The sequence below is a fragment of the Lupinus angustifolius genome, chromosome LG17, assembly GCF_001865875.1.
Source record: "Lupinus angustifolius cultivar Tanjil chromosome LG17, LupAngTanjil_v1.0, whole genome shotgun sequence".
Lineage (NCBI taxonomy): Eukaryota > Viridiplantae > Streptophyta > Magnoliopsida > Fabales > Fabaceae > Lupinus > Lupinus angustifolius.
This window is the reverse complement of record NC_032025.1, coordinates 5,003,584-5,022,189: the sequence shown is the minus strand read 5'-3', so window position 1 is coordinate 5,022,189 and position 18,606 is coordinate 5,003,584. Positions and strand designations below refer to the sequence as shown.

Sequence of the window (18,606 nt, the reverse complement as noted above, 5' to 3'; positions counted from 1 at the left end):
ATAAGGGAAGTAGAGGAAAACACTTCGATTTAAATACTATGCTTCTTGTTATGTGGTTCATGTACTGACTATTATGATGCTTAATCGAATTTCACTAATTCAACAATTATAATTTACCATTTGTTGTGTAGGTAAAACTTGGACATGTATATACAGGTTTTTATCCAGACACAAATATTCTTCACAAAGGCAATTGCATTCAAGCCACAAGGTAAGAGGCTAATTCTTCCGGCGAATGTTTTTTATTTGAGCCTGAGACCTTACTTCGATAAAAAAAAAATATGCATGTATTCCTTAGAACCAATCAAACGTTGACTATGTATACGCTTAGACTATAGGTATTTAAGTTGGAAACAACAATATTCATGCAAACAAATTATACTCAATAATAGAAAGCTTTTAAAGTATTACACATTCCATGAAACAAATTCCTACGGCAATTTAGCCACAAAAGATGTCCTAAATCACAATACACGAACACAAATCCAAGTTGTTTTCCAAGAGGACCAAGAAATAAAAGCTAGATAATAGTCATCCCTGCATCCAGAATTGCCCATCCACAACACTCCCAAAAAGAGCATTAAGCCTGGAATGATAAAAAATCAGGGAAATATTCATCACAGAAATTCCAGAAAAGGTACACCTTTTCATTATTATTACTATTGGATACAACTAGAAGTGCAACTAAAAAGTACTCTGAAAAATGACAATTATGGAAAACAACTAGATAGGCAACAGCTACCTTATTGGCTATGTTGTTGGAAAGCCAGTCCAAACCTTCATAAAGACCCTCCCCAGAAGTTGCGCAAGTGCTCTGGATGTACCTGGAAGAACCAGAAGAGTATGTTAGATCAGAATGCTTACATTATAAGACAGGGGGTCTGTATGCCCCGCGCCATACAGAAAAAGGACAAGAAGGTTCCATTATAAAAATACTTACCAGTGGCGCTGTCTGAGGGAGTGGAGACCCAGCTTGTCAGTAATCTCGGCAGCATTCATTGCGTTAGGAAGATCTTGTTTGTTGGCAAACACAAGCAATACAGCATCTCTCAGTTCATCCTGAAAAGATAATTAAAATAAATTAAAATTAAACATTGTATCATCACAATAATACATAAACCAGAAAGCAAAAGAACAAAGAAGACAAATGATTCTTGTGTTGTAGACTTTAAAGTTTACACATGAAGCCTGATCAATCAGAAGCAATGTTTCCGAGAAGCTTGACTAGAACTGGATATTCAACTTCCAAAAATGTCATAGCGGTATCAAATACAAGAGTAATAAAAAATTATAATCCAGCAAAAAAGAAAAGATCTATTTAAAGCAGCAATGATGAAGACAAATGCTATTTGTCGGGAGATAGAAATTTCCTCTTCGTAACTAGAAAGACACCCGTCTCGAGAGTGAAAATCATCACCAAATAAACTAATATATCACCATCAAAATCAGACTAATAGTAGATACGACAAAATCCTAAGATATATGCTTAAAACAAAAGTTCATCCCATAACAAAATCCAATAAAAAATCTCTAAACATTTTGAGACAGAATAAGAGAATATTCTTTGTAGGTATTCTTTGAAGTTAGACATTTGTGCCTTCAGTAATTTGGAGGTCCTACCTTTTGGCCCTTATGTGATCCAAACCTGGTCTATAAAAAATGGTTTCTCTCTATATATGCCAGAAGAGTGTCTAACATGAACAAATATCAGCATGAAGGTATGTAATAAAAGGCCAAACTAAATTCACAAAAGTACCTCATTCAACATCCTATGTAACTCATCTCTGGCCTCAACAACTCTGTCCCTATCATTGCTATCAACGACAAAAATAAGACCCTGGGTGTTCTGGAAGTAGTGCCTCCACAATGGACGAATCTGCAAAATAAGAGGTTGGTATTCAGACATTGATCCCCTAGTAAGTGTTAAGTAGTTCAGCAGTGAAACACAAGTCATAAATGTTAGTTGTAATTTCAAAGAATGCATGACAATCAAAATTTATACCTTGTCCTGGCCACCAACATCCCAAACAGTGAAGCTAATGTTCTTGTATTCCACAGTCTCCACATTGAACCCTGAACATAAATAGATGTAAATATATCGATGCATATAACAGCACCAGAACATGTCAACAATCTGCACATCCAGTACTTCAACAAATGTGAAAATGAAAACAATAATCTATGACAAAATTATGCAGAAAAGGTTTGTTAACTGTAATATTACAGTTGTTGAAGAATAATATATACAAAATGATCAGAACAAGTTACACCCTTGTCCTACCATCAAGCAACACGATTAAACAAAATTTGATATAACCAAACATAATTTGGGATCCCAATTCCCAGCATTCAATTTTAAAGGTTTCTTCACAGATTTAGCAATGTGCTGATTGACTTGACTCTATTTCAGAAAAATATACTATTTAGTTATCTTAAAGTTTGGCTTAATTACGCCCAAAAGCCCTTATGTTTCAAAAGTTACAGTCACCTCCCATTTAGGGGATGCCAACGTCATTTCAATATCATCCTTCGAAGGAGGTGAATGTAATGACAACAAAACCTCACAGGTTGTGTAACTTTTTAAACAACAAATGTACTCAATGTAATTAAGGAAGATGGAGATCAGAGTAATTTCTCCATTCTATTTTAAAAAATCACCAACGTAAATCCTAAGTAACTAGTCTAAGATATTAAGATAAATCCATAAGATGTTAGAAAAGGAGTAATCAGGTAATAAAAATGTATGCATTGCAGGTTAATATACCTAAAGACAAAGAACAATTATGAAACGCCAATGGACTAATAACAAAACTCTTAACTAGAGTAAAAGTTTCAAAACTTACCGATAGTGGGAATAGTAGTGACGATCTCTCCAAGCTTGAGCTTGTAGAGGATAGTGGTCTTACCAGCAGCATCAAGACCAACCATCAGAATTCGCATTTCCTTCTTCGCAAAAAGCCGACTAAAAAGCTTTGTGAATGTCAGCCCCATTTCTCCTTCACCCTGTAAATACAAATAAATAAGCCCAAAATTTCAACATTTTATTTTCCTTCACACTATAAGTGTTATGGTGTCATTTGATCCATGCAGCCAACCTCAACTATCAGGATTAATGCTTGGTTGTTTTTTTTTTAAAAGTCCAAAACGAAAACGTGTCCTATCATAATAGAACAATTTCTTCCAGAAAATCTATAAGCACCGTATATAATCAAATCAATGTCACTGAATTCAACAAGATCTCAAACTAAACGAGAAAGAAATAGGAAAAAAAACATGACATGCAAATCGATCTAGAACCGTATACAATCAATCCATGGCAAGTGAAACGGATCGCACAGAACAAAATCACGAAACTAACAAAACATAAAAGATCTGAAAATTGTGATCTGGAAACTTTCAGATCAAGCAAGTTATGGAGCTTTAAGAAACAGAAAGGTGGAGGTATGAAGAAAAATCCAGATTGAATGCGAAATTCAAACGCGATTGGAAAAGGAACTGAAAATTTGGGCGAGAATCGAAATACGTGAATGGAAGAGAAAGAGATCTGAGATTTGAAATTTACCTGTGGAGATGAGAGTTTTCTCAAGGATCTGAGATTTGAAAGAAATTTGAGAGAGAGAGAGAGGGAGGGATGTGAAATTGTGAAGGAAGCTTTGTAAGAACGCGAAATGAGGAAGGAGAATCCTGAACGAGAATGGTTTTATAAAGTATAAACGAGAGCCATGAGAAATTATTTGTTATTCATCGACCAATCACAAATAATAAATATAATTACTAATTTTATTTATATTACTACTATTTAATTTTATATTATGGGCCAGTCTAATATTCATCAAAATGCAACTAAAATGGTATCGAGTGAGTAATTTATTGAGAAATTGTCAATGGAGGATTTTATTTTCACAACGGGGGCCGGGTTTCCACATATCAAAACCTGAACTCAAACTCAACGGAGTTGAAAAAAAGATATCATCATCGAACCCGAAAAAAATCCGAAAATTATATATGTACTAAAAAAGTATATCATTTTTGTTTCATTTTTCTATAGTATTTCTATTTTTTCTTGTATTAATTCATTTCTTTTATGTTTGAAGATCCAATAGAAATAAAATTAAAAATTAAAAACAATGAACTTTTTGCAATAGTCCCATACCCTCTAACAAATCTTCTATAATAACCTGCCAATCCCAAGAATCCCCTTAACTAGTGTTCGAGGAAGATGCTAATTCTAAATTGCACTGACTTTAGCAGGATCTGTTGCTACACCCTCTGCTGATATGAAATGACTCAAGTATTCCACCCTATGAACCCCAAAATAGCACTTGACTGCTTAGCAAAAAGTTGGTGCTCCCTCAACCTAGCAAGCACTGGTTCTAGATGGACAATATGTCCATGTAGAGTACTGCTATAAATGAGTATATCATCAAAGAAAACTAGCAAAAACTTCCTCAGAAAATCCTGGAAGACATAATTCATCAATTTTTGAAATATGGTAGATGCATTTGTAAGCCCAAATGACATGACCAAGTATTCAAAATGCCCACTATGTGTTCTACATGTTGTCTTGTGAATATCATGTAGGCTCATCCTTACTTGATGATAGCCTGTCCTTGATGATAGTCTGTCCTTAGGTCAATCTTAGAGAAGATGCTTGAACCATGCAACTCATCCATGAGGTCATCAACCAAGGGAATAGGAAACCTATCCTTAATAGCTCTCTTGTTTAACTCCCTATAGTCCATACATAGTCTCCATGTACCATACTTCTTTCCTACTAATACCACTGGACTTGCATAAGGGTTATATGTAGTTTGAATAACACTAGAATTGAGCATGTCCTGGACTAGTTTATCAATAATATTTTTCTATTCTTTAACATACTTGTATGGCCTCTTATTTACAGGATCCACATTGTGCAGCAAGGGAATCTTGTGATCATGTCCCTCTCTACTTGGTGGCAACTGAGTAGGAGTGCTAAACACATCATCATAGACTTCCAAGATGTGCTCCATTGGAATAGGTATTCGAGTTTTGCTGCATGAGTAATTAGAGAATGTAGGAGAACCCCTTCTTCACTTCCCACATGAATCAGGGACTGATGCACACCTCTCTCCATTGTCTTTGCAAACTGTTTAGGTGTAACAATTTTGCAGTTAACATATGTTGACCCTCTTAAGACATGTTTTTTTTCCTTGTAGAGAAAATTTCATGGTCAATTTGTTGAAGTTCCAGGTAATGTCTCCCAAGGTAATTAGTCATTCAATGCCTAATACTATATCACAACACCCCAAGGGAAGTAACATGACATATGAGCTAAAGGTGCTTTGCTGCAATGTCCAAGTAAAATTCCTTACTATTGAGGAAATTGGCACCTTAGTTCCATCTGCTACTTTGACCATAACATGTTGCAGACTTTCAATCTTACACCCTAGCCTCTCAACTATATTTTTGTCCAAGAAATTATGGGTGCTACCATATTAATCAGAATGTGTAAAGGCCTCTTGTGATACTTCCTAGTAACCCTCATAGTTTTGAAACTGGCCACTCATGTTAAGGCATTCACAGAGATATGAGGTTCCTCACTTGGCTTTACCATCAGATCTTGCACCTCTTCAGGTTCACCCATCTCATCTTCCCCCTCATCCACTTCCAACAAATGAATTTGCAATTTCTTGTGTGTCAAGCTATGTTCTGCAGAGTAAGGTTCCTCACAAAACTAACATAGCCCCTTGGCCCTCCTCTCAGTCATATAAGCTGGTGTTTAACTTATATTGAACCTTGGCTTTTCCTTCAAGGCTTCTGAACCATAAGCTATTGTAGGCTTAGGATTGAACACTAGCCTCCCCAAGATACTATTATTTGAGGTCTTGACCCTGCTACTGCTATTGAAATTTGGACTTGCAGCTTCATACAACTTGGCCAAGGTAAATGCCTTTCTGATTGTCTGAGGTTGAAACATCCTAACCATCATATGAACATCAATTTTCAACCCTACCAAGAAATAACTTAAGATGTAATCTTAAGATAAATCCAGTCTAGTAATAACAACATCAAACTCTTCATGGTACTCCACAATTGTTCCTCTTTGTCTCAACTTCATTAACTCAGCCATAGGATCATCACACACCTCACAAAATCTTTCCAGCAAGGTCTTCACATATTCCCCCATGTAGGCAAAGAGTTAACCTACATAGATCTGACATATGCGTGGTGCCATTTCAGAGCCTTGCCCTCAAAGTGCATAATGGCAAGCTTCACCTTGAAATCTTCAAGAGTATTATCCACCATGAAATAAGTTTCACATTGTTATAACCATTCTTTTACATTTGTGCCATCAAACCGAGGGAATTCTATTCGGGACAATCTTGTGTGACAAGCATAAGAATAAGGGGGAACACAATCACCAAGGTTATGGTTGAGATCTTTACCTCCAAAGCCTGTTTTGGGTGGCATGGAAGAACCTTTTGATGTTGTGTTCTGCTTCATTATCTCTTCAACTGAGTTTTTGACGGATTCAGTCATGGATTTCTACCAATAACTCATCAGCTCCGCCATATGTAATTCCAATTTTTCTGAAATTCGTACCTCCAACCGTTCTTCAATTTCTCGTGCAGCAGCTTGCATTCGAGTAGATTCGACCATCCCTTCCCAGAAAAAAAAGCTCTAGATACCAATTGATGTGGGTGTTTATGAAATTCAAGGAATTCTAAGAAGAAAACAATGAATTCAGAATATAGAAGAGGAATTCTTATGAATTGAAGAAAAGAACTCGAGCAATCTTTATTCAAGTAACCAAGAATTGCAAAAGATTACAATGTTTGAGAGAGAAAAGAAAGAAAAGAGAAGAATTGTATATTGTTTCTAAAAATGGAAAGTTAGTTGTAACTAACATTTGAAAACATCTATTTATAGCCTAACTGCCTAAGGTAATTTACATTACTTCGGGGCGAGTTCGGGTTAGGGTCTTTGCTCTACCAAACCCGAACCCGGAAATTAAACCCAGGTAATACCCAAACCCAATCACATCGGGTTTTTCCCGTTAATTTCAGGTTCGGTTTGGGCGGGTACCCACAGGTTCGGTTTTCATTGCCATCCCTAGTGTAATGTCACATTAGATCATGAGATAGTAAGAGTTTAATTATTAGAAGCGATACTTATTGAGAGAACAGTATGTATCCAAACGGATATCATTGATTATACAAAAAAGTTAGATTCAATGTTGCTTTGTATTATCTTTATTAGAAAAAATGTATGTAAGGATGAACTAGAATGAGGTAAGAGTTTTATAAAGTATCACTGTATTATTCACCATTTCATGTTTAATCATTGTTGACTCTTAAAAAAAAATTACAATGACGAATGATTATATATAAAACTTTACCGTCCATATATTACACTCTTCCTTTATTTTTCATCATTGTTGCTTAATTTTTTCAAATGAAATTTAAGATTAAAAAACATGGTTTAGCAGTATCAAAACTACCATGTCTACTGGCACTTACTATTGGTAAGTTATTATTGTTCTATTAACTCACATTCTTAATATATTGTGTTTTTGACATATGACTGCAATATTTGATATATTGTATTTTGACATCTCTCCAAAAGTTTGAAGTTCTTGAATTGAAATTGTTTTTGGGATAAATTAATCATTTAGATTACAACTTTTGGTGACAAATAATTAAAGGGATCATGTAACATTAATGATAGGAAATCATTTCTGTAGGTTTTGATTTTATATAGTAGTATATATCATTATCATGTATCTCTTAAACCTCTCCATCTTCATCACCATGGCCAAATCTTACAAGCTCTTCAAACATCCCACGATGATTATGTGAATCCATAGTAGAAACAAACCTTGAAGAAACTACTCTTTTACAAACTAATTTCAATCCAATCTAGAGTTTTTCACGTGAGAGAAAGAAGTTGAGACATTCCCTTAAATATTGGTTCTATGATTTCAATTGCGATTTGGCATGTAAAGGAATCAACATTTTTTTATCAAATTTATTTATCTTCCAAAATGATGGTTTTTTTTTCATATTCTCGTCTAGTACTGGTATGTCCTTAATCTCAAATATTGTGTTCTAACTATGACATCACAATCATAGTCAAACACAACATTGCTTATTGGTATTTGCCATTGTTGGATCAACAAGAGTTGTTGCTAACATTGGGAAAAATGAGTTGGGTTTTCAGGTAGGGATTTCAGTTAAAAAAGGTTGAAGATGTAAAATTGCTTCGTTTTTATTTTAAACAAATTGTCCATATACGAATTAAATGAATTATCAATGATTTTATTTGGACTATAGAATTGCATATAGCTGATTGCACAGCTGCAGTAGGGTCTCACTCTGCTTATAGAGTTCCAATGAAGACAAAACAGCACACATGATGCAGCTGTTTTAGATGATTCATGTGGACAGAGCATCACATGCTGGAAACAGAGAGGATCATCCGAGGAAGAAAGCCGAAGAAAACTGCAATTTCAATTTGTCTAGCATACAGAGTTCTTCTGTATATAAGGATGTTTTCTTTAAAGGAAGCGTCTATAAAGAACAGAAAATGTTGCAGATGCACTTAAAAGAAATTCACTAAAAATGGAGTAATATGGCATTCCAAGCGGCTGCTAATACCAACTTAAACTATTGAGTCAAGGACAGGTGCTTTGGATATTTAGTCAACTTAAACTATTGAGGGTACCACTAAATATTTATTTAAAATACAATATAGTAACTTCAACTAATCTCAAATCAGCATCTACTTGTTTCTCCACATAATACATTACCTGGTTAATTACAACAGTGTAAATAACACCCAATAAACAATGGTATTATCGCCAATACTGAGCCCAGCGATGAATGGTCTCAACCATCTGAGGGAACAATGCACTCACACTCTCATTAATAAGATCCTGGAAGAAATGTATACTTGCTTCATCATCCAAGTCCAACCGAAACTTTTCTTGAAGCTGCATTGTATAGCAAAAAAGTATTGGTGTAAGAACAGAGGAACATTTCTGACCTATTTATTGAAATATCAAGGAGCTCACCTTAAGAATTCCCTTTTCAGGATCAGAGGCTATATCGGGAATATTGGACCCCGCCATTAAGTAAAATAGATTTAAAATTAGGTTACTAGATTTCCGGAGAATGTTGTAAGCTTCACAGCAGTATGACTTAAACCTAGTATAATATTGGCTGCAGGTGTACAAAGTAAATAATCAATATCGCACAATTAAAGCCATAAATCACACAGCCACCATATTAATATGAAGTTAATCATCCAATGGGAATTTTTACCTCTCAGCTCCACCCATAGCCTCAACCATTTCCTTGCAAAGCTTCATTGGCGGTGGAAATGGCTTAGGATCTCTCCCAAGGATGAAACCAAAGTCAACATGGAAAAGACGTCCATCATCTCTAAGGAGGAGGTTGTCTAAGTGCCTACCAAATTAAAAAGACAACTCGCTCATTCAAGTAGGGAGAAAATATGGATTATGTGAACAATTTAAGACGCCCACTTGAAAAAATATAGAATAACATGATAGAATCTATTAGAGCCTTCTTCACTAAAAATAGGGGAAAGAATCTTGGATGCCATGCAAGTTAGTATAAATTCCACAACTCTAAATTGTTAATCTACACCAGCGGCAGTAGCATTTCATATTGTTGGGGGTCATGGGGAAGGTTGTACAAGTGAGTTCAGTGGCACAGTACATAAATACAATTACAAATATCAAAACCACACTATTCCAGATGGAAAATGATGTGTAATGAATAAAATGGACAATCACCTGTCTCCAATGCCAAGTATATATGTGATAACAGAATACCCAGCACAGCTTTTTATAAACGTTTCAAGACAGGTAGATGTAATTCCGAAAGGTCCTTGGTCATCAGGATGAAATTTCTGCAAATAGCTTATAATGCTCCGATTCTCTGATAGAATCTAGACATGAAAGGACTACATATTAGTTTAGAAACATCCTACAACCAAATTGGGCATTTATTGAACATCAAAATCATCATTCTACATTTTTGTTAAAAAGAATACCACTAAATATGTAATTGAAAAAACGTCAAAATCCAAGATTAACATTGGATTTATATAAAACAACTTAGCAACCTGACAGGCATGTAAATTCCTATTCCAAATGTGAATCACTTTTTAAACACCATCTGAAGAAAAAGCATAAGAACAATAAACTCTTTAACAAAATATTAGAAATTAAACATTTAAACTGAATTGAACAAAACTGTGCTTATACATGAATGAGCTACAGGGGCAGGAAATCCAGCTATTTACAAAATTCCAGATATTTTTAATATTTGTAACAAGATAAATGCTTAAAGCTGATGAACCATTCTCAACTCCTTTTACTGAAAATACCAAATTATCCATGATGTACAAGCTGATATGAAGACAAAAGATAAGAACAGTAGGACCAAATTATCAGCTTAACAAGCCCGGCCCGTGTCAGTCAACAAAGTTAAATATGTTCGCTACCACATTTTAAAATCTTTACATTTATAATGAATCAAAATCAAACTTAGTAAATATAAATGTACAAGAATGATTTTTTGGTATGTTTGGCAGCGACAGTGAAACATCTTTAAAAAAATCACCATACCTGTGCCAATGAATGGGATGGAATGAATTCCAACATGCCTTCATCTTGCCCACTTGCTAGCACCTTGTATGGTGTTAAGTGCAGATCAAGGTTTTCTAACTTCAGCAATCGATCCATAAGTGATACCATTTGAACAACCTACAAAAAACCAACATTTATGTAAATAATATGTTTTCTGAATATCTTCATCAAATGCATGAGATTGAGTGGTGGAATTTGTAAGTGTGTGTACGCGCGTGCATGGGCAGGCATGAGTTTGTGTGCAAATGCACACACATGTACCAGTGTCCATTTGCAAGCTTATATGCAGAAGAGGAAGGTTTTGTCAGTTTACCAACTGGTCCTGCCGAAGATCATCACCCTTTTTAAATATGATCTTACAAGTTCCACCGTCTGCTGTTCTAAAAGTAAGGCGCAGAGGATGCAATGCACTTCTAAATATTGATGACTCTGAGGATACAATCCCAGTGATAAGGACACCTGGTGCCAGAGGTGATCGCATTGGCTACAATAGAAATAGAATCAATCAATAAAAAACATTTGAGAAACTTCCTAAGATTCACTACAAAATAAAAAAGGGCGACCTAGTGCAAGAGACTCTCATCTAATGGTAGTGGAGTTTGGGAAGGTATGCAACCTTACTCTTGTAAGCAAAGAGACTATTTCTAGGATTTGAATTCATGACCTCCAGGTCACAAGGCAAACAACTTAACCATTGCGCCAAAGCTCACCCTCTTCAATAAAATAAATAGTTTCCACCTATATGCATCATTCATTAAAGTAAAAGAGTCAACAAAAAAATTCAAAACTATAAATGATGACACTGAGTTAGACTGATACCTCATCAAAATAGGTAAGCTCACTAAGAAGACCAGAAAGCAGTTGTCTAAGCTTTTCAATCTTCTTCTGTGTATTACCACGAACATTCCTTACATCTCTTGATATTGAACACAACTGAGCAGTCAATTCTGTCTGACGTACCAAACTCTGCCATTGTTTAAAACCATCATCCTCTACATTTACACCAGCCGCCATCTGAGACAAAGGGCACAACTGTTAAATTTCAAAATGAATTATTCCAATCAAGATTTCCATCACCTTTAGTTAATTGCATATATTATGATGAAGCATAATACATGACAGCGCTAGTTCAGTCAAAGTCCTTTATAATAGAATTGTTGATTGATATAAAATTAAAAGAAGACGGGTGAGCCTCAGCGCAACTGTAAGGTTGTAACTTAATGACCAAGAGGTCACAGGTTTAAATCCTAGAAACAACCTTTATGTTTGTAGGGGTAAGACTATATACATCTACTCTGTCAGACTCCACTAAGTGGGAGTCTCGTGTACTGGGTCATCCTTTTTGTGTAAAGTTAAAAGATGGTGAGCCTCGAAACAATGACAATGTTGTTTGCCTTATGACTTGGAGGTCACGAATTCAAACTTGGAGACAGCTCTTCGCCTACAAAGGTGAGAGCATGCCCGTATTGTCTTAACGAACAAAATTTAATGCCCTACCCATTTTAAAATGGGCTAACGGGCATGCGGGCGGCCCACGGGAATTCTTGTACAATTAAAAAATAAAAAAATCATATAATAAATAAAAATAATCAAATAAAGTAGTTGAAGATAAAAAAATTATAAAAAAAACTTTGATATTTTATATGAAGTTGAACAAATCACATTAGATTACAATTTTTTTAGGGATTAAAGATCACATTATATCATAATTTATTTGAAAATTTCTTAATTTTTTCTTAAATTATGCCCGCATATATCTTTAGGTAAGACTGCATATATCTATCCTCTCTAAACTCCACTAGGTGGGAGTCTCATGCTCTGGCCATCGCTTTTATTGATATAAAAAAAAAAAGTATGCCTCACAAATGAATCATGACATGTTAGTTAAACATGCAATTCTGATGAAAAATAAGCCTGCTATGTTTTCTACGAAATATAGATATGGTAGTCTTCTTCAAGGTTTACACGGAAATAAATTGTTAAAGGAATAACTTATTCCGAGAGGAAGACAAATTTTAAATATGCTGAAATACCAAAAGATTTTCTTATGTAGAAGTACAAATGAAGCAGATATATATATGTAATTAGCATCAGAAGAGAAAAAAACACTGAAGCAAATGATCGGGTATTAAGAAATTTACTAGCTCATACCTTCATCATATTCTCCTCCAGAATCTCATAAGTGCAATAAAAACGTTTGGCATATGTAGGGTCATAAAGTTCAACAGCCACGTACCAGCGAAGAAAGCTTGCCAATTCAATATTGCGTAATGCTGTCAAATGCAAAAATGTTTGTTTCAGACAAAAGCCAAAATATAACCATAATCAGCACCTGTACTTGCTCCTAAACCCTCATGGACATACCACGCTGGACAAGAAAATGAGAAAGGCGAGATTTATCAGAGCGCTCAAACCGAAGAGCCTGAACCAGTTGCAGCAAGTAACACTGAAGCTCTTCATCATCAGCTCTCTCAAGTACACTAACAGCATAAGCACGGACCTGAAAAGAAGCAGAGGAGTAAGGCCTTATATAGCTCTTTAAAGGTGATTAAATTCCTCCTAGTAGAAATTCAAACAGAAGTGGCCATATCAAGTAATACATGATATACATCTATACCAACAGTAAAAAGGTTGGAGTGCATTGGCACCTTTGCCCCTACACTTTCTACAGTATTATGTTTTTGGCCTCTCTTTGTTGTTCAACTCATGGTTACATCAAGGGAGTTATTATTTCTGACATGCAGAGCAATTGTACAGATTCGCTATACTCATATGTTTCATGTCTACTTCTTTTATTTGGAGGATATATTATTCTCTCTAGTTATAATTACTCTCTCCTGTATCTGATAGCACTTCTTTTCTCTAAATCTCTTTTCTTCCAACTAACATATAGGAAAAATAAGCAGAAATTTCCTTATTTAAATGTCAAAATTACCTCCTCACTTTCAAAAACAGGAGATAAAAGTTCCAGTGCATCACAGACGTCAATCATTTCCCACTTTCCCATTAATTCTAGTGCTTGTTTTGCTTCCTGAGATGAGATCAGCATTACAGAATGTGAGAATTTCACCCAGTATTTTTTTCCAACAATAGTAATTGAAGAAAAAAGGAAAGAACAATGACAGTTAACAAGATTATTATTCAAGAGAAAAAGAAAATCAAAATAGAAAATTAAAACCTATATGGCTATATTGTATTACAACCAACTCCTGGCAACTAGGATACAATTATATTATCGTGAAATGAACATGAAAATAGTTTATATTTTAAAGGACACAGTGGCATGTTAACCTCAAATTAGTCATTTAGCCCTAAGTTCATTTTTATAAGCAAATGGACACAATTAGCCCACCCCTATATGTATCTTTCCCAACTCCGAAGGAACAGAATTTTACACTGGATATGCTACTCGAAATAGATTTGACTCTTGATGAAGGACAGACTAATACCTATAAAATTCCAGTCCGTTAATAAAAACATGCCGATACACAATCTATTTCACTAAATTATAAAGTCCGTCATTCATATTTTGTTTCTTTTCTTGGAGATGAATTGAGGAACGATGTACGATGCTATGGTTTCAAGTTTTGTTGAACTGTCAAGAGGACATTTAAGTGGCAGAGCTATAAACCATCTAAACCATATATCATATAATCTATTAGCTATTAATAATTTCGAAGAAAGTAATAGTCTAACCTGAATATCACTCCATTCAACACAACGAAGGAACTTTGTGAGAGCCCTTTTTTCAGACATCAAAGAAAAGCGGAATTTCCACAAAAGCTGCCGCTCATCTCCATTCAAAGTCCTTGTTGGTGGATATTTTAGTATTCTCTGGATGGACCTTGACATAAAGGAGTAAGCAAAATAATCAAACAATCAGCCACCATGTTAGAAATGATTGAGAAGTACAAAACTAAGTCACTAACAGAGAGGAAAAGTTAACAGACAACAGATCCAAATATAAAACCAATTGGACAAAAAAGGTGAATATCAGAATCACTACAAGTAATACTTGATAAAACTTCTCCAGTTTTTCCATCGCAGCCTCGCAGGTAAGACAAATGAAGAAACAGTCCACAATATTTTCTTTGACCAACATATTTTGAAGAAACAATCCTCAGAACATGACACTTCAAAAAGTACCGATCGAGAAATAATGGAAACAGGTCAATTATGGCAATTTGGATTGATAAATCATCTTCTACTGCAATTGCAAAACTCCCGAGATAAATCTTGACCATGTTTATTGAAGTTATATTGATTAGAGTTTTTTTCCTTAAAAAAATCCTACTTAAATCTTAAACCATTTAGTTTTGAGAATTTAACCACTAGGCACAAAAATGTCGTAATCTAAGAAGCACTCACTGCTACGGACATGGTTACGCAACAACATATGATGTGTCCACATGAATTTTAAAGTGTCACTTTACTCACTTAATGCCTAACTCTGATTTAAACAAAGACACTTCCTTCAAATCTCCATTCATTACAGGTGGTAATGAAACTTTGTTAACATGTTAATTGCTTTTACTTCTTAGTTGATATATGTTACTAAACAACTAAGTGCTGCAGTGGTAAAGCCTTCACCACATATATTTTATCATAGAAATCAAAGGGAAATTAGATTCAAATGCAAAGTTTAAGCTTACTTTCTCTCATTTGAGCTTGGCTTCAGATCTCTGTCTATGACACCACGGGTCAAACTCCTAGCCAGCTTTAACTGTTTGTGCTCAGAGGGATTTATCTTTCCCACTTCTGGGTCCCAGACAATAACAATATCATTGGTTGAAGCTATAGGAGATGGGAACAGAAAATTTGCACCTGATTCCTACATTTTCTAACAAATAAAAATTACTGCATGTTTCGGCTATGAATCAGCATTTATTATATTATTGATATTGAACAAAGGGGAAAAACAACATCTTCAGTAGTTTCTATGCTTGTTTGTAAACTGGTATCTTCCGACTAGTATGATCTATGCACAGAATGTCAACATTCTCACTAATGCCAGGATGCTAGCAAATCCAAGACCACACATTCTAGGAATCTAACCCATATTTCAACTTATATTAAATTGCAAAAACCAAACATGGAAACAAACACTGGAACATTCAATGCAGGAGTATCTCACATACTTGTACGTGAATGACAGTAAGTCTAGTAGACAATTGAGCATAACGCAGTGCAACAGAATGTATTAAACACTAACATACCAAAACAAAATTTATTTAGTCACATCATCGAAGAATATCAAATAGTTTCAACAATGCGTTTGGAAGCACCTAAATGGTATATTGTAAGAAAACTGAAAAAAAATTGATTAAAATATCCAAATATTAAAAGGAATATGATAGAAATCATTAATAAACCACTCATACAATGACATTTTTAATGAAAATAAACTATAATTCAGAAGTATCCATCAGTGTATAATGCTAAAAAGATATGTTATTCTTTAAAAAATAATATTCAGAAAAAACAACAACCAACAATAGGTGGCAAGAGTACCTGGAAAACAACTCGATGCTCAAAACTACAGAAGTCTACAACCAGGTACAAGTGAGAATTTCCATTTTTCAAACTTTCATGTTCCTTGATTCTATCCATAGCCTTAAATGTGAGGCGATCCAACCAGTCCACGCGTTGAATCTGACCTCGCTCATACTTATTCACAAGCTTTTCCAATCGCTCCAACTCCCCACGCTCATGCCTAGGGACCTAATAAAACAAGCACAATATATTTATTATGATTGAGAAGAATCAGAGAGATTAAATGTAAGATCACTTAAAATGCTCATTACCTTTCCCGGTGTACTGGTAGGGAATGCTCCATCTGCCTCTTTTCCTGCCCAAAGCCTAAGCTTTTGCTTCCCAGTTTTAAGCTGTTTTTTGTTGTTAAAGAGAAGAATTGTGGCTCCTCCAATCAATCCCTCGCCATGTGACACATCCCAAACCTGTTCATACAAGAATAATAGAATATTACCAAAATATAGAAACACGCAGTTAACAAATTTTATAGTAAATTTTGTAATTATCCTTTTAACTTACAAAGAAAGCAAGGAGCTATTAAAAAACACAATAAATAAAAGTTATACATCCTCTGTCTACTTTCTCTCCCCTATTTCCTACCAATCCAGCATCAATTAGTAGTAGAAGCTAAAAAGTAAAGTTATGATTTCATGCACAAATAGATAAGTAAGGTGAAGTTGCTGCTTACAGTGAAAGTGAGTTGTGACTGAGCAGTTAAGTCTCGATACTTAGTTGTCAATGTGATGAGCTCATTCCAACTATATGATGATCCTGTGGACACCAACCTTCACCACATAATTTCAAAAATCCATAGATACAATAAATTTTCAGCATAAAAATATATTGAATTGCTGATTGGGTAATAAATATGAGCTATCTATCAAAACAAAACATTCCAACAATAATAAAATAAAATCCCATGCAGTTTGTATTTAAATTTTCTTTGTTAGTTGGAAAACACTCATGAAGCTTGGATCACATAGAAATGATTAAAAAACGTACTCTATTAAAAAATTACAAAACAGGATAATTGAAGAGAAAACTAAGAAAAAGAAATCAAATGGCATATAATTATTTCTACCGCATGTCAATTACAACTGACTAGGTAACATGTACCAAAAAATTTATACTGCACAAAATTTCAAAAAAGTATAGTCACCTTGTTCTGGTGGGGAGGCCAAATGGTGCAGCATCAATGTACAATGCACACTCAACATATAACTCTGCCGTTCTACCCTCAGTGGAGACATTATTTTCTGCAGGGGAAAATGAACCTATGTTTAAGCTTAAAGATAGTAGGAGCATAACCAATGATCCTAAGGCATAACAATCTTTATACTGATAGATATATAACAACAACAACAAATCAAATAATGTCATTATATTATGTCAAAACCTGATCGTAATTTACAATAAATCAATCGAATTGTACTAAGTCAATCAAAATCCTAAAGTTTGAAAGTTGAATTAATGAACATTTTGGATTCTATTAGAGCTCAAACTAAGTCACAAACTGAGTGAAACACTTAACAATGAAACGAACTACTCTACAAGCAAATATCATTGCTCTTGAATTGAGCCACTAAAGTGACAACGTTCATCAATTTAGCAGTAACAAATATCTCCAATCAAGGTCTTAAATTAGCAATATCGGTGAATTAAATAATCAGAGGGGAAATTCGACCTGAATTTATGGGAAGGGGCAAATTGCCTTCGAGACGATCGATGCGGAAGGTGACGGGAAGATTGATATCGCAGGACAAGAAAAAGCGAAACTCGTTGCTTGTCATGTATGTATATGAGACTTGTTTCTTCTTCTTGAATTGGAATTAGGGTTCGTCGATCGTGATCGTAGAATACGGGATAACAGAAGCGGGTAACTGTTGCCAACGGGATTTGATTGTAGTTGGCGCTGACTCACGCACTCTTCTTCACTTTATTATTATTATTTACTATGTTACGGTTACGGAAAGAGAGAATAAATATAGTGAACATTAAACGGTGCGTTTCACTTACGCTATCGCAATTCGCAAATCATTTTCCCCGCTACAAGTGAAGAATTTTCCACAATTTTGGGAGGGAAAGGTTCTTCGATTGTAGTTAGCTTCAGCGTTGGATTGGCTTGATGAATTTTCTGCTTAAGCCATAATTTTCAGTGTTTGATTTGCATTGCATATTCTTCTTTCATCTAATATATATAGCTATCGTCATAGTCTTTCATTTTCATGGGGCTATTTGATGTTATGTTTAAAAATGTTATCTCATCATATCTAATATATAAAAGAAAATGATAAACTATGTTGTATTTTTTTTTCGTTTTTTTGATGTACTTGTATTTACGGTGCGGAAGATGGTCATTATATTATGGTGTTTTTTTTTTTTTTTATATACTTGTCTCTCTAATTCCTGATATGGTC

The 18,606-nt window shown here is 34.7% G+C and overlaps 2 protein-coding genes across 2 annotated transcripts; both read right to left on the bottom strand.

Annotated features, from left to right (window-relative positions):
- LOC109331139 (ADP-ribosylation factor 2) lies at positions 326-3,676 on the bottom strand. The gene is made up of 7 exons (XM_019565455.1): positions 3,563-3,676; positions 2,844-3,003; positions 2,003-2,073; positions 1,757-1,876; positions 941-1,059; positions 743-824; positions 326-586 (listed from the first exon to the last, which is right to left on the bottom strand). The coding sequence occupies exons 2-7, from the start codon at positions 2,989-2,991 to the stop codon at positions 581-583; spliced, it is 546 nt and encodes a 181-aa protein (XP_019421000.1). The 5' UTR covers positions 2,992-3,003; positions 3,563-3,676; the 3' UTR covers positions 326-580.
- LOC109331135 (phosphatidylinositol 3-kinase, root isoform-like) lies at positions 8,594-18,413 on the bottom strand. The gene is made up of 17 exons (XM_019565449.1): positions 17,874-18,413; positions 17,349-17,445; positions 16,878-16,974; positions 16,462-16,614; positions 16,169-16,378; positions 15,310-15,488; positions 14,354-14,501; positions 13,593-13,688; positions 13,022-13,157; positions 12,809-12,930; positions 11,477-11,671; positions 10,971-11,141; positions 10,637-10,774; positions 9,800-9,954; positions 9,306-9,449; positions 9,056-9,203; positions 8,594-8,974 (listed from the first exon to the last, which is right to left on the bottom strand). The coding sequence occupies exons 1-17, from the start codon at positions 17,977-17,979 to the stop codon at positions 8,837-8,839; spliced, it is 2,433 nt and encodes an 810-aa protein (XP_019420994.1). The 5' UTR covers positions 17,980-18,413; the 3' UTR covers positions 8,594-8,836.

What these genes read in the sequence shown, in the direction of transcription:
- LOC109331139 (XM_019565455.1), bottom strand. Translation starts at nt 2,991, where the DNA reads ATGGGGCTGACATTCACAAAGCTTTTTAGTCGGCTTTTTGCGAAGAAG. An exon ending in CACTACTATTCCCACTATCG is followed by an intron (nt 2,074 to 2,843) that starts GTAAGTTTTGAA and finishes ATTTATGTTCAG; the next exon opens with GGTTCAATGTGGAGACTGTG. An exon ending in TACATAGGATGTTGAATGAG is followed by an intron (nt 1,060 to 1,756) that starts GTACTTTTGTGA and finishes TTATCTTTTCAG; the next exon opens with GATGAACTGAGAGATGCTGT.
- LOC109331135 (XM_019565449.1), bottom strand. Translation starts at nt 17,979, where the DNA reads ATGACAAGCAACGAGTTTCGCTTTTTCTTGTCCTGCGATATCAATCTT. An exon ending in TTGAATGGAGTGATATTCAG is followed by an intron (nt 13,689 to 14,353) that starts GTTAGACTATTA and finishes ATCTCATCTCAG; the next exon opens with GAAGCAAAACAAGCACTAGA. An exon ending in TGGAGGAGAATATGATGAAG is followed by an intron (nt 11,672 to 12,808) that starts GTATGAGCTAGT and finishes CCTTTGTCTCAG; the next exon opens with ATGGCGGCTGGTGTAAATGT.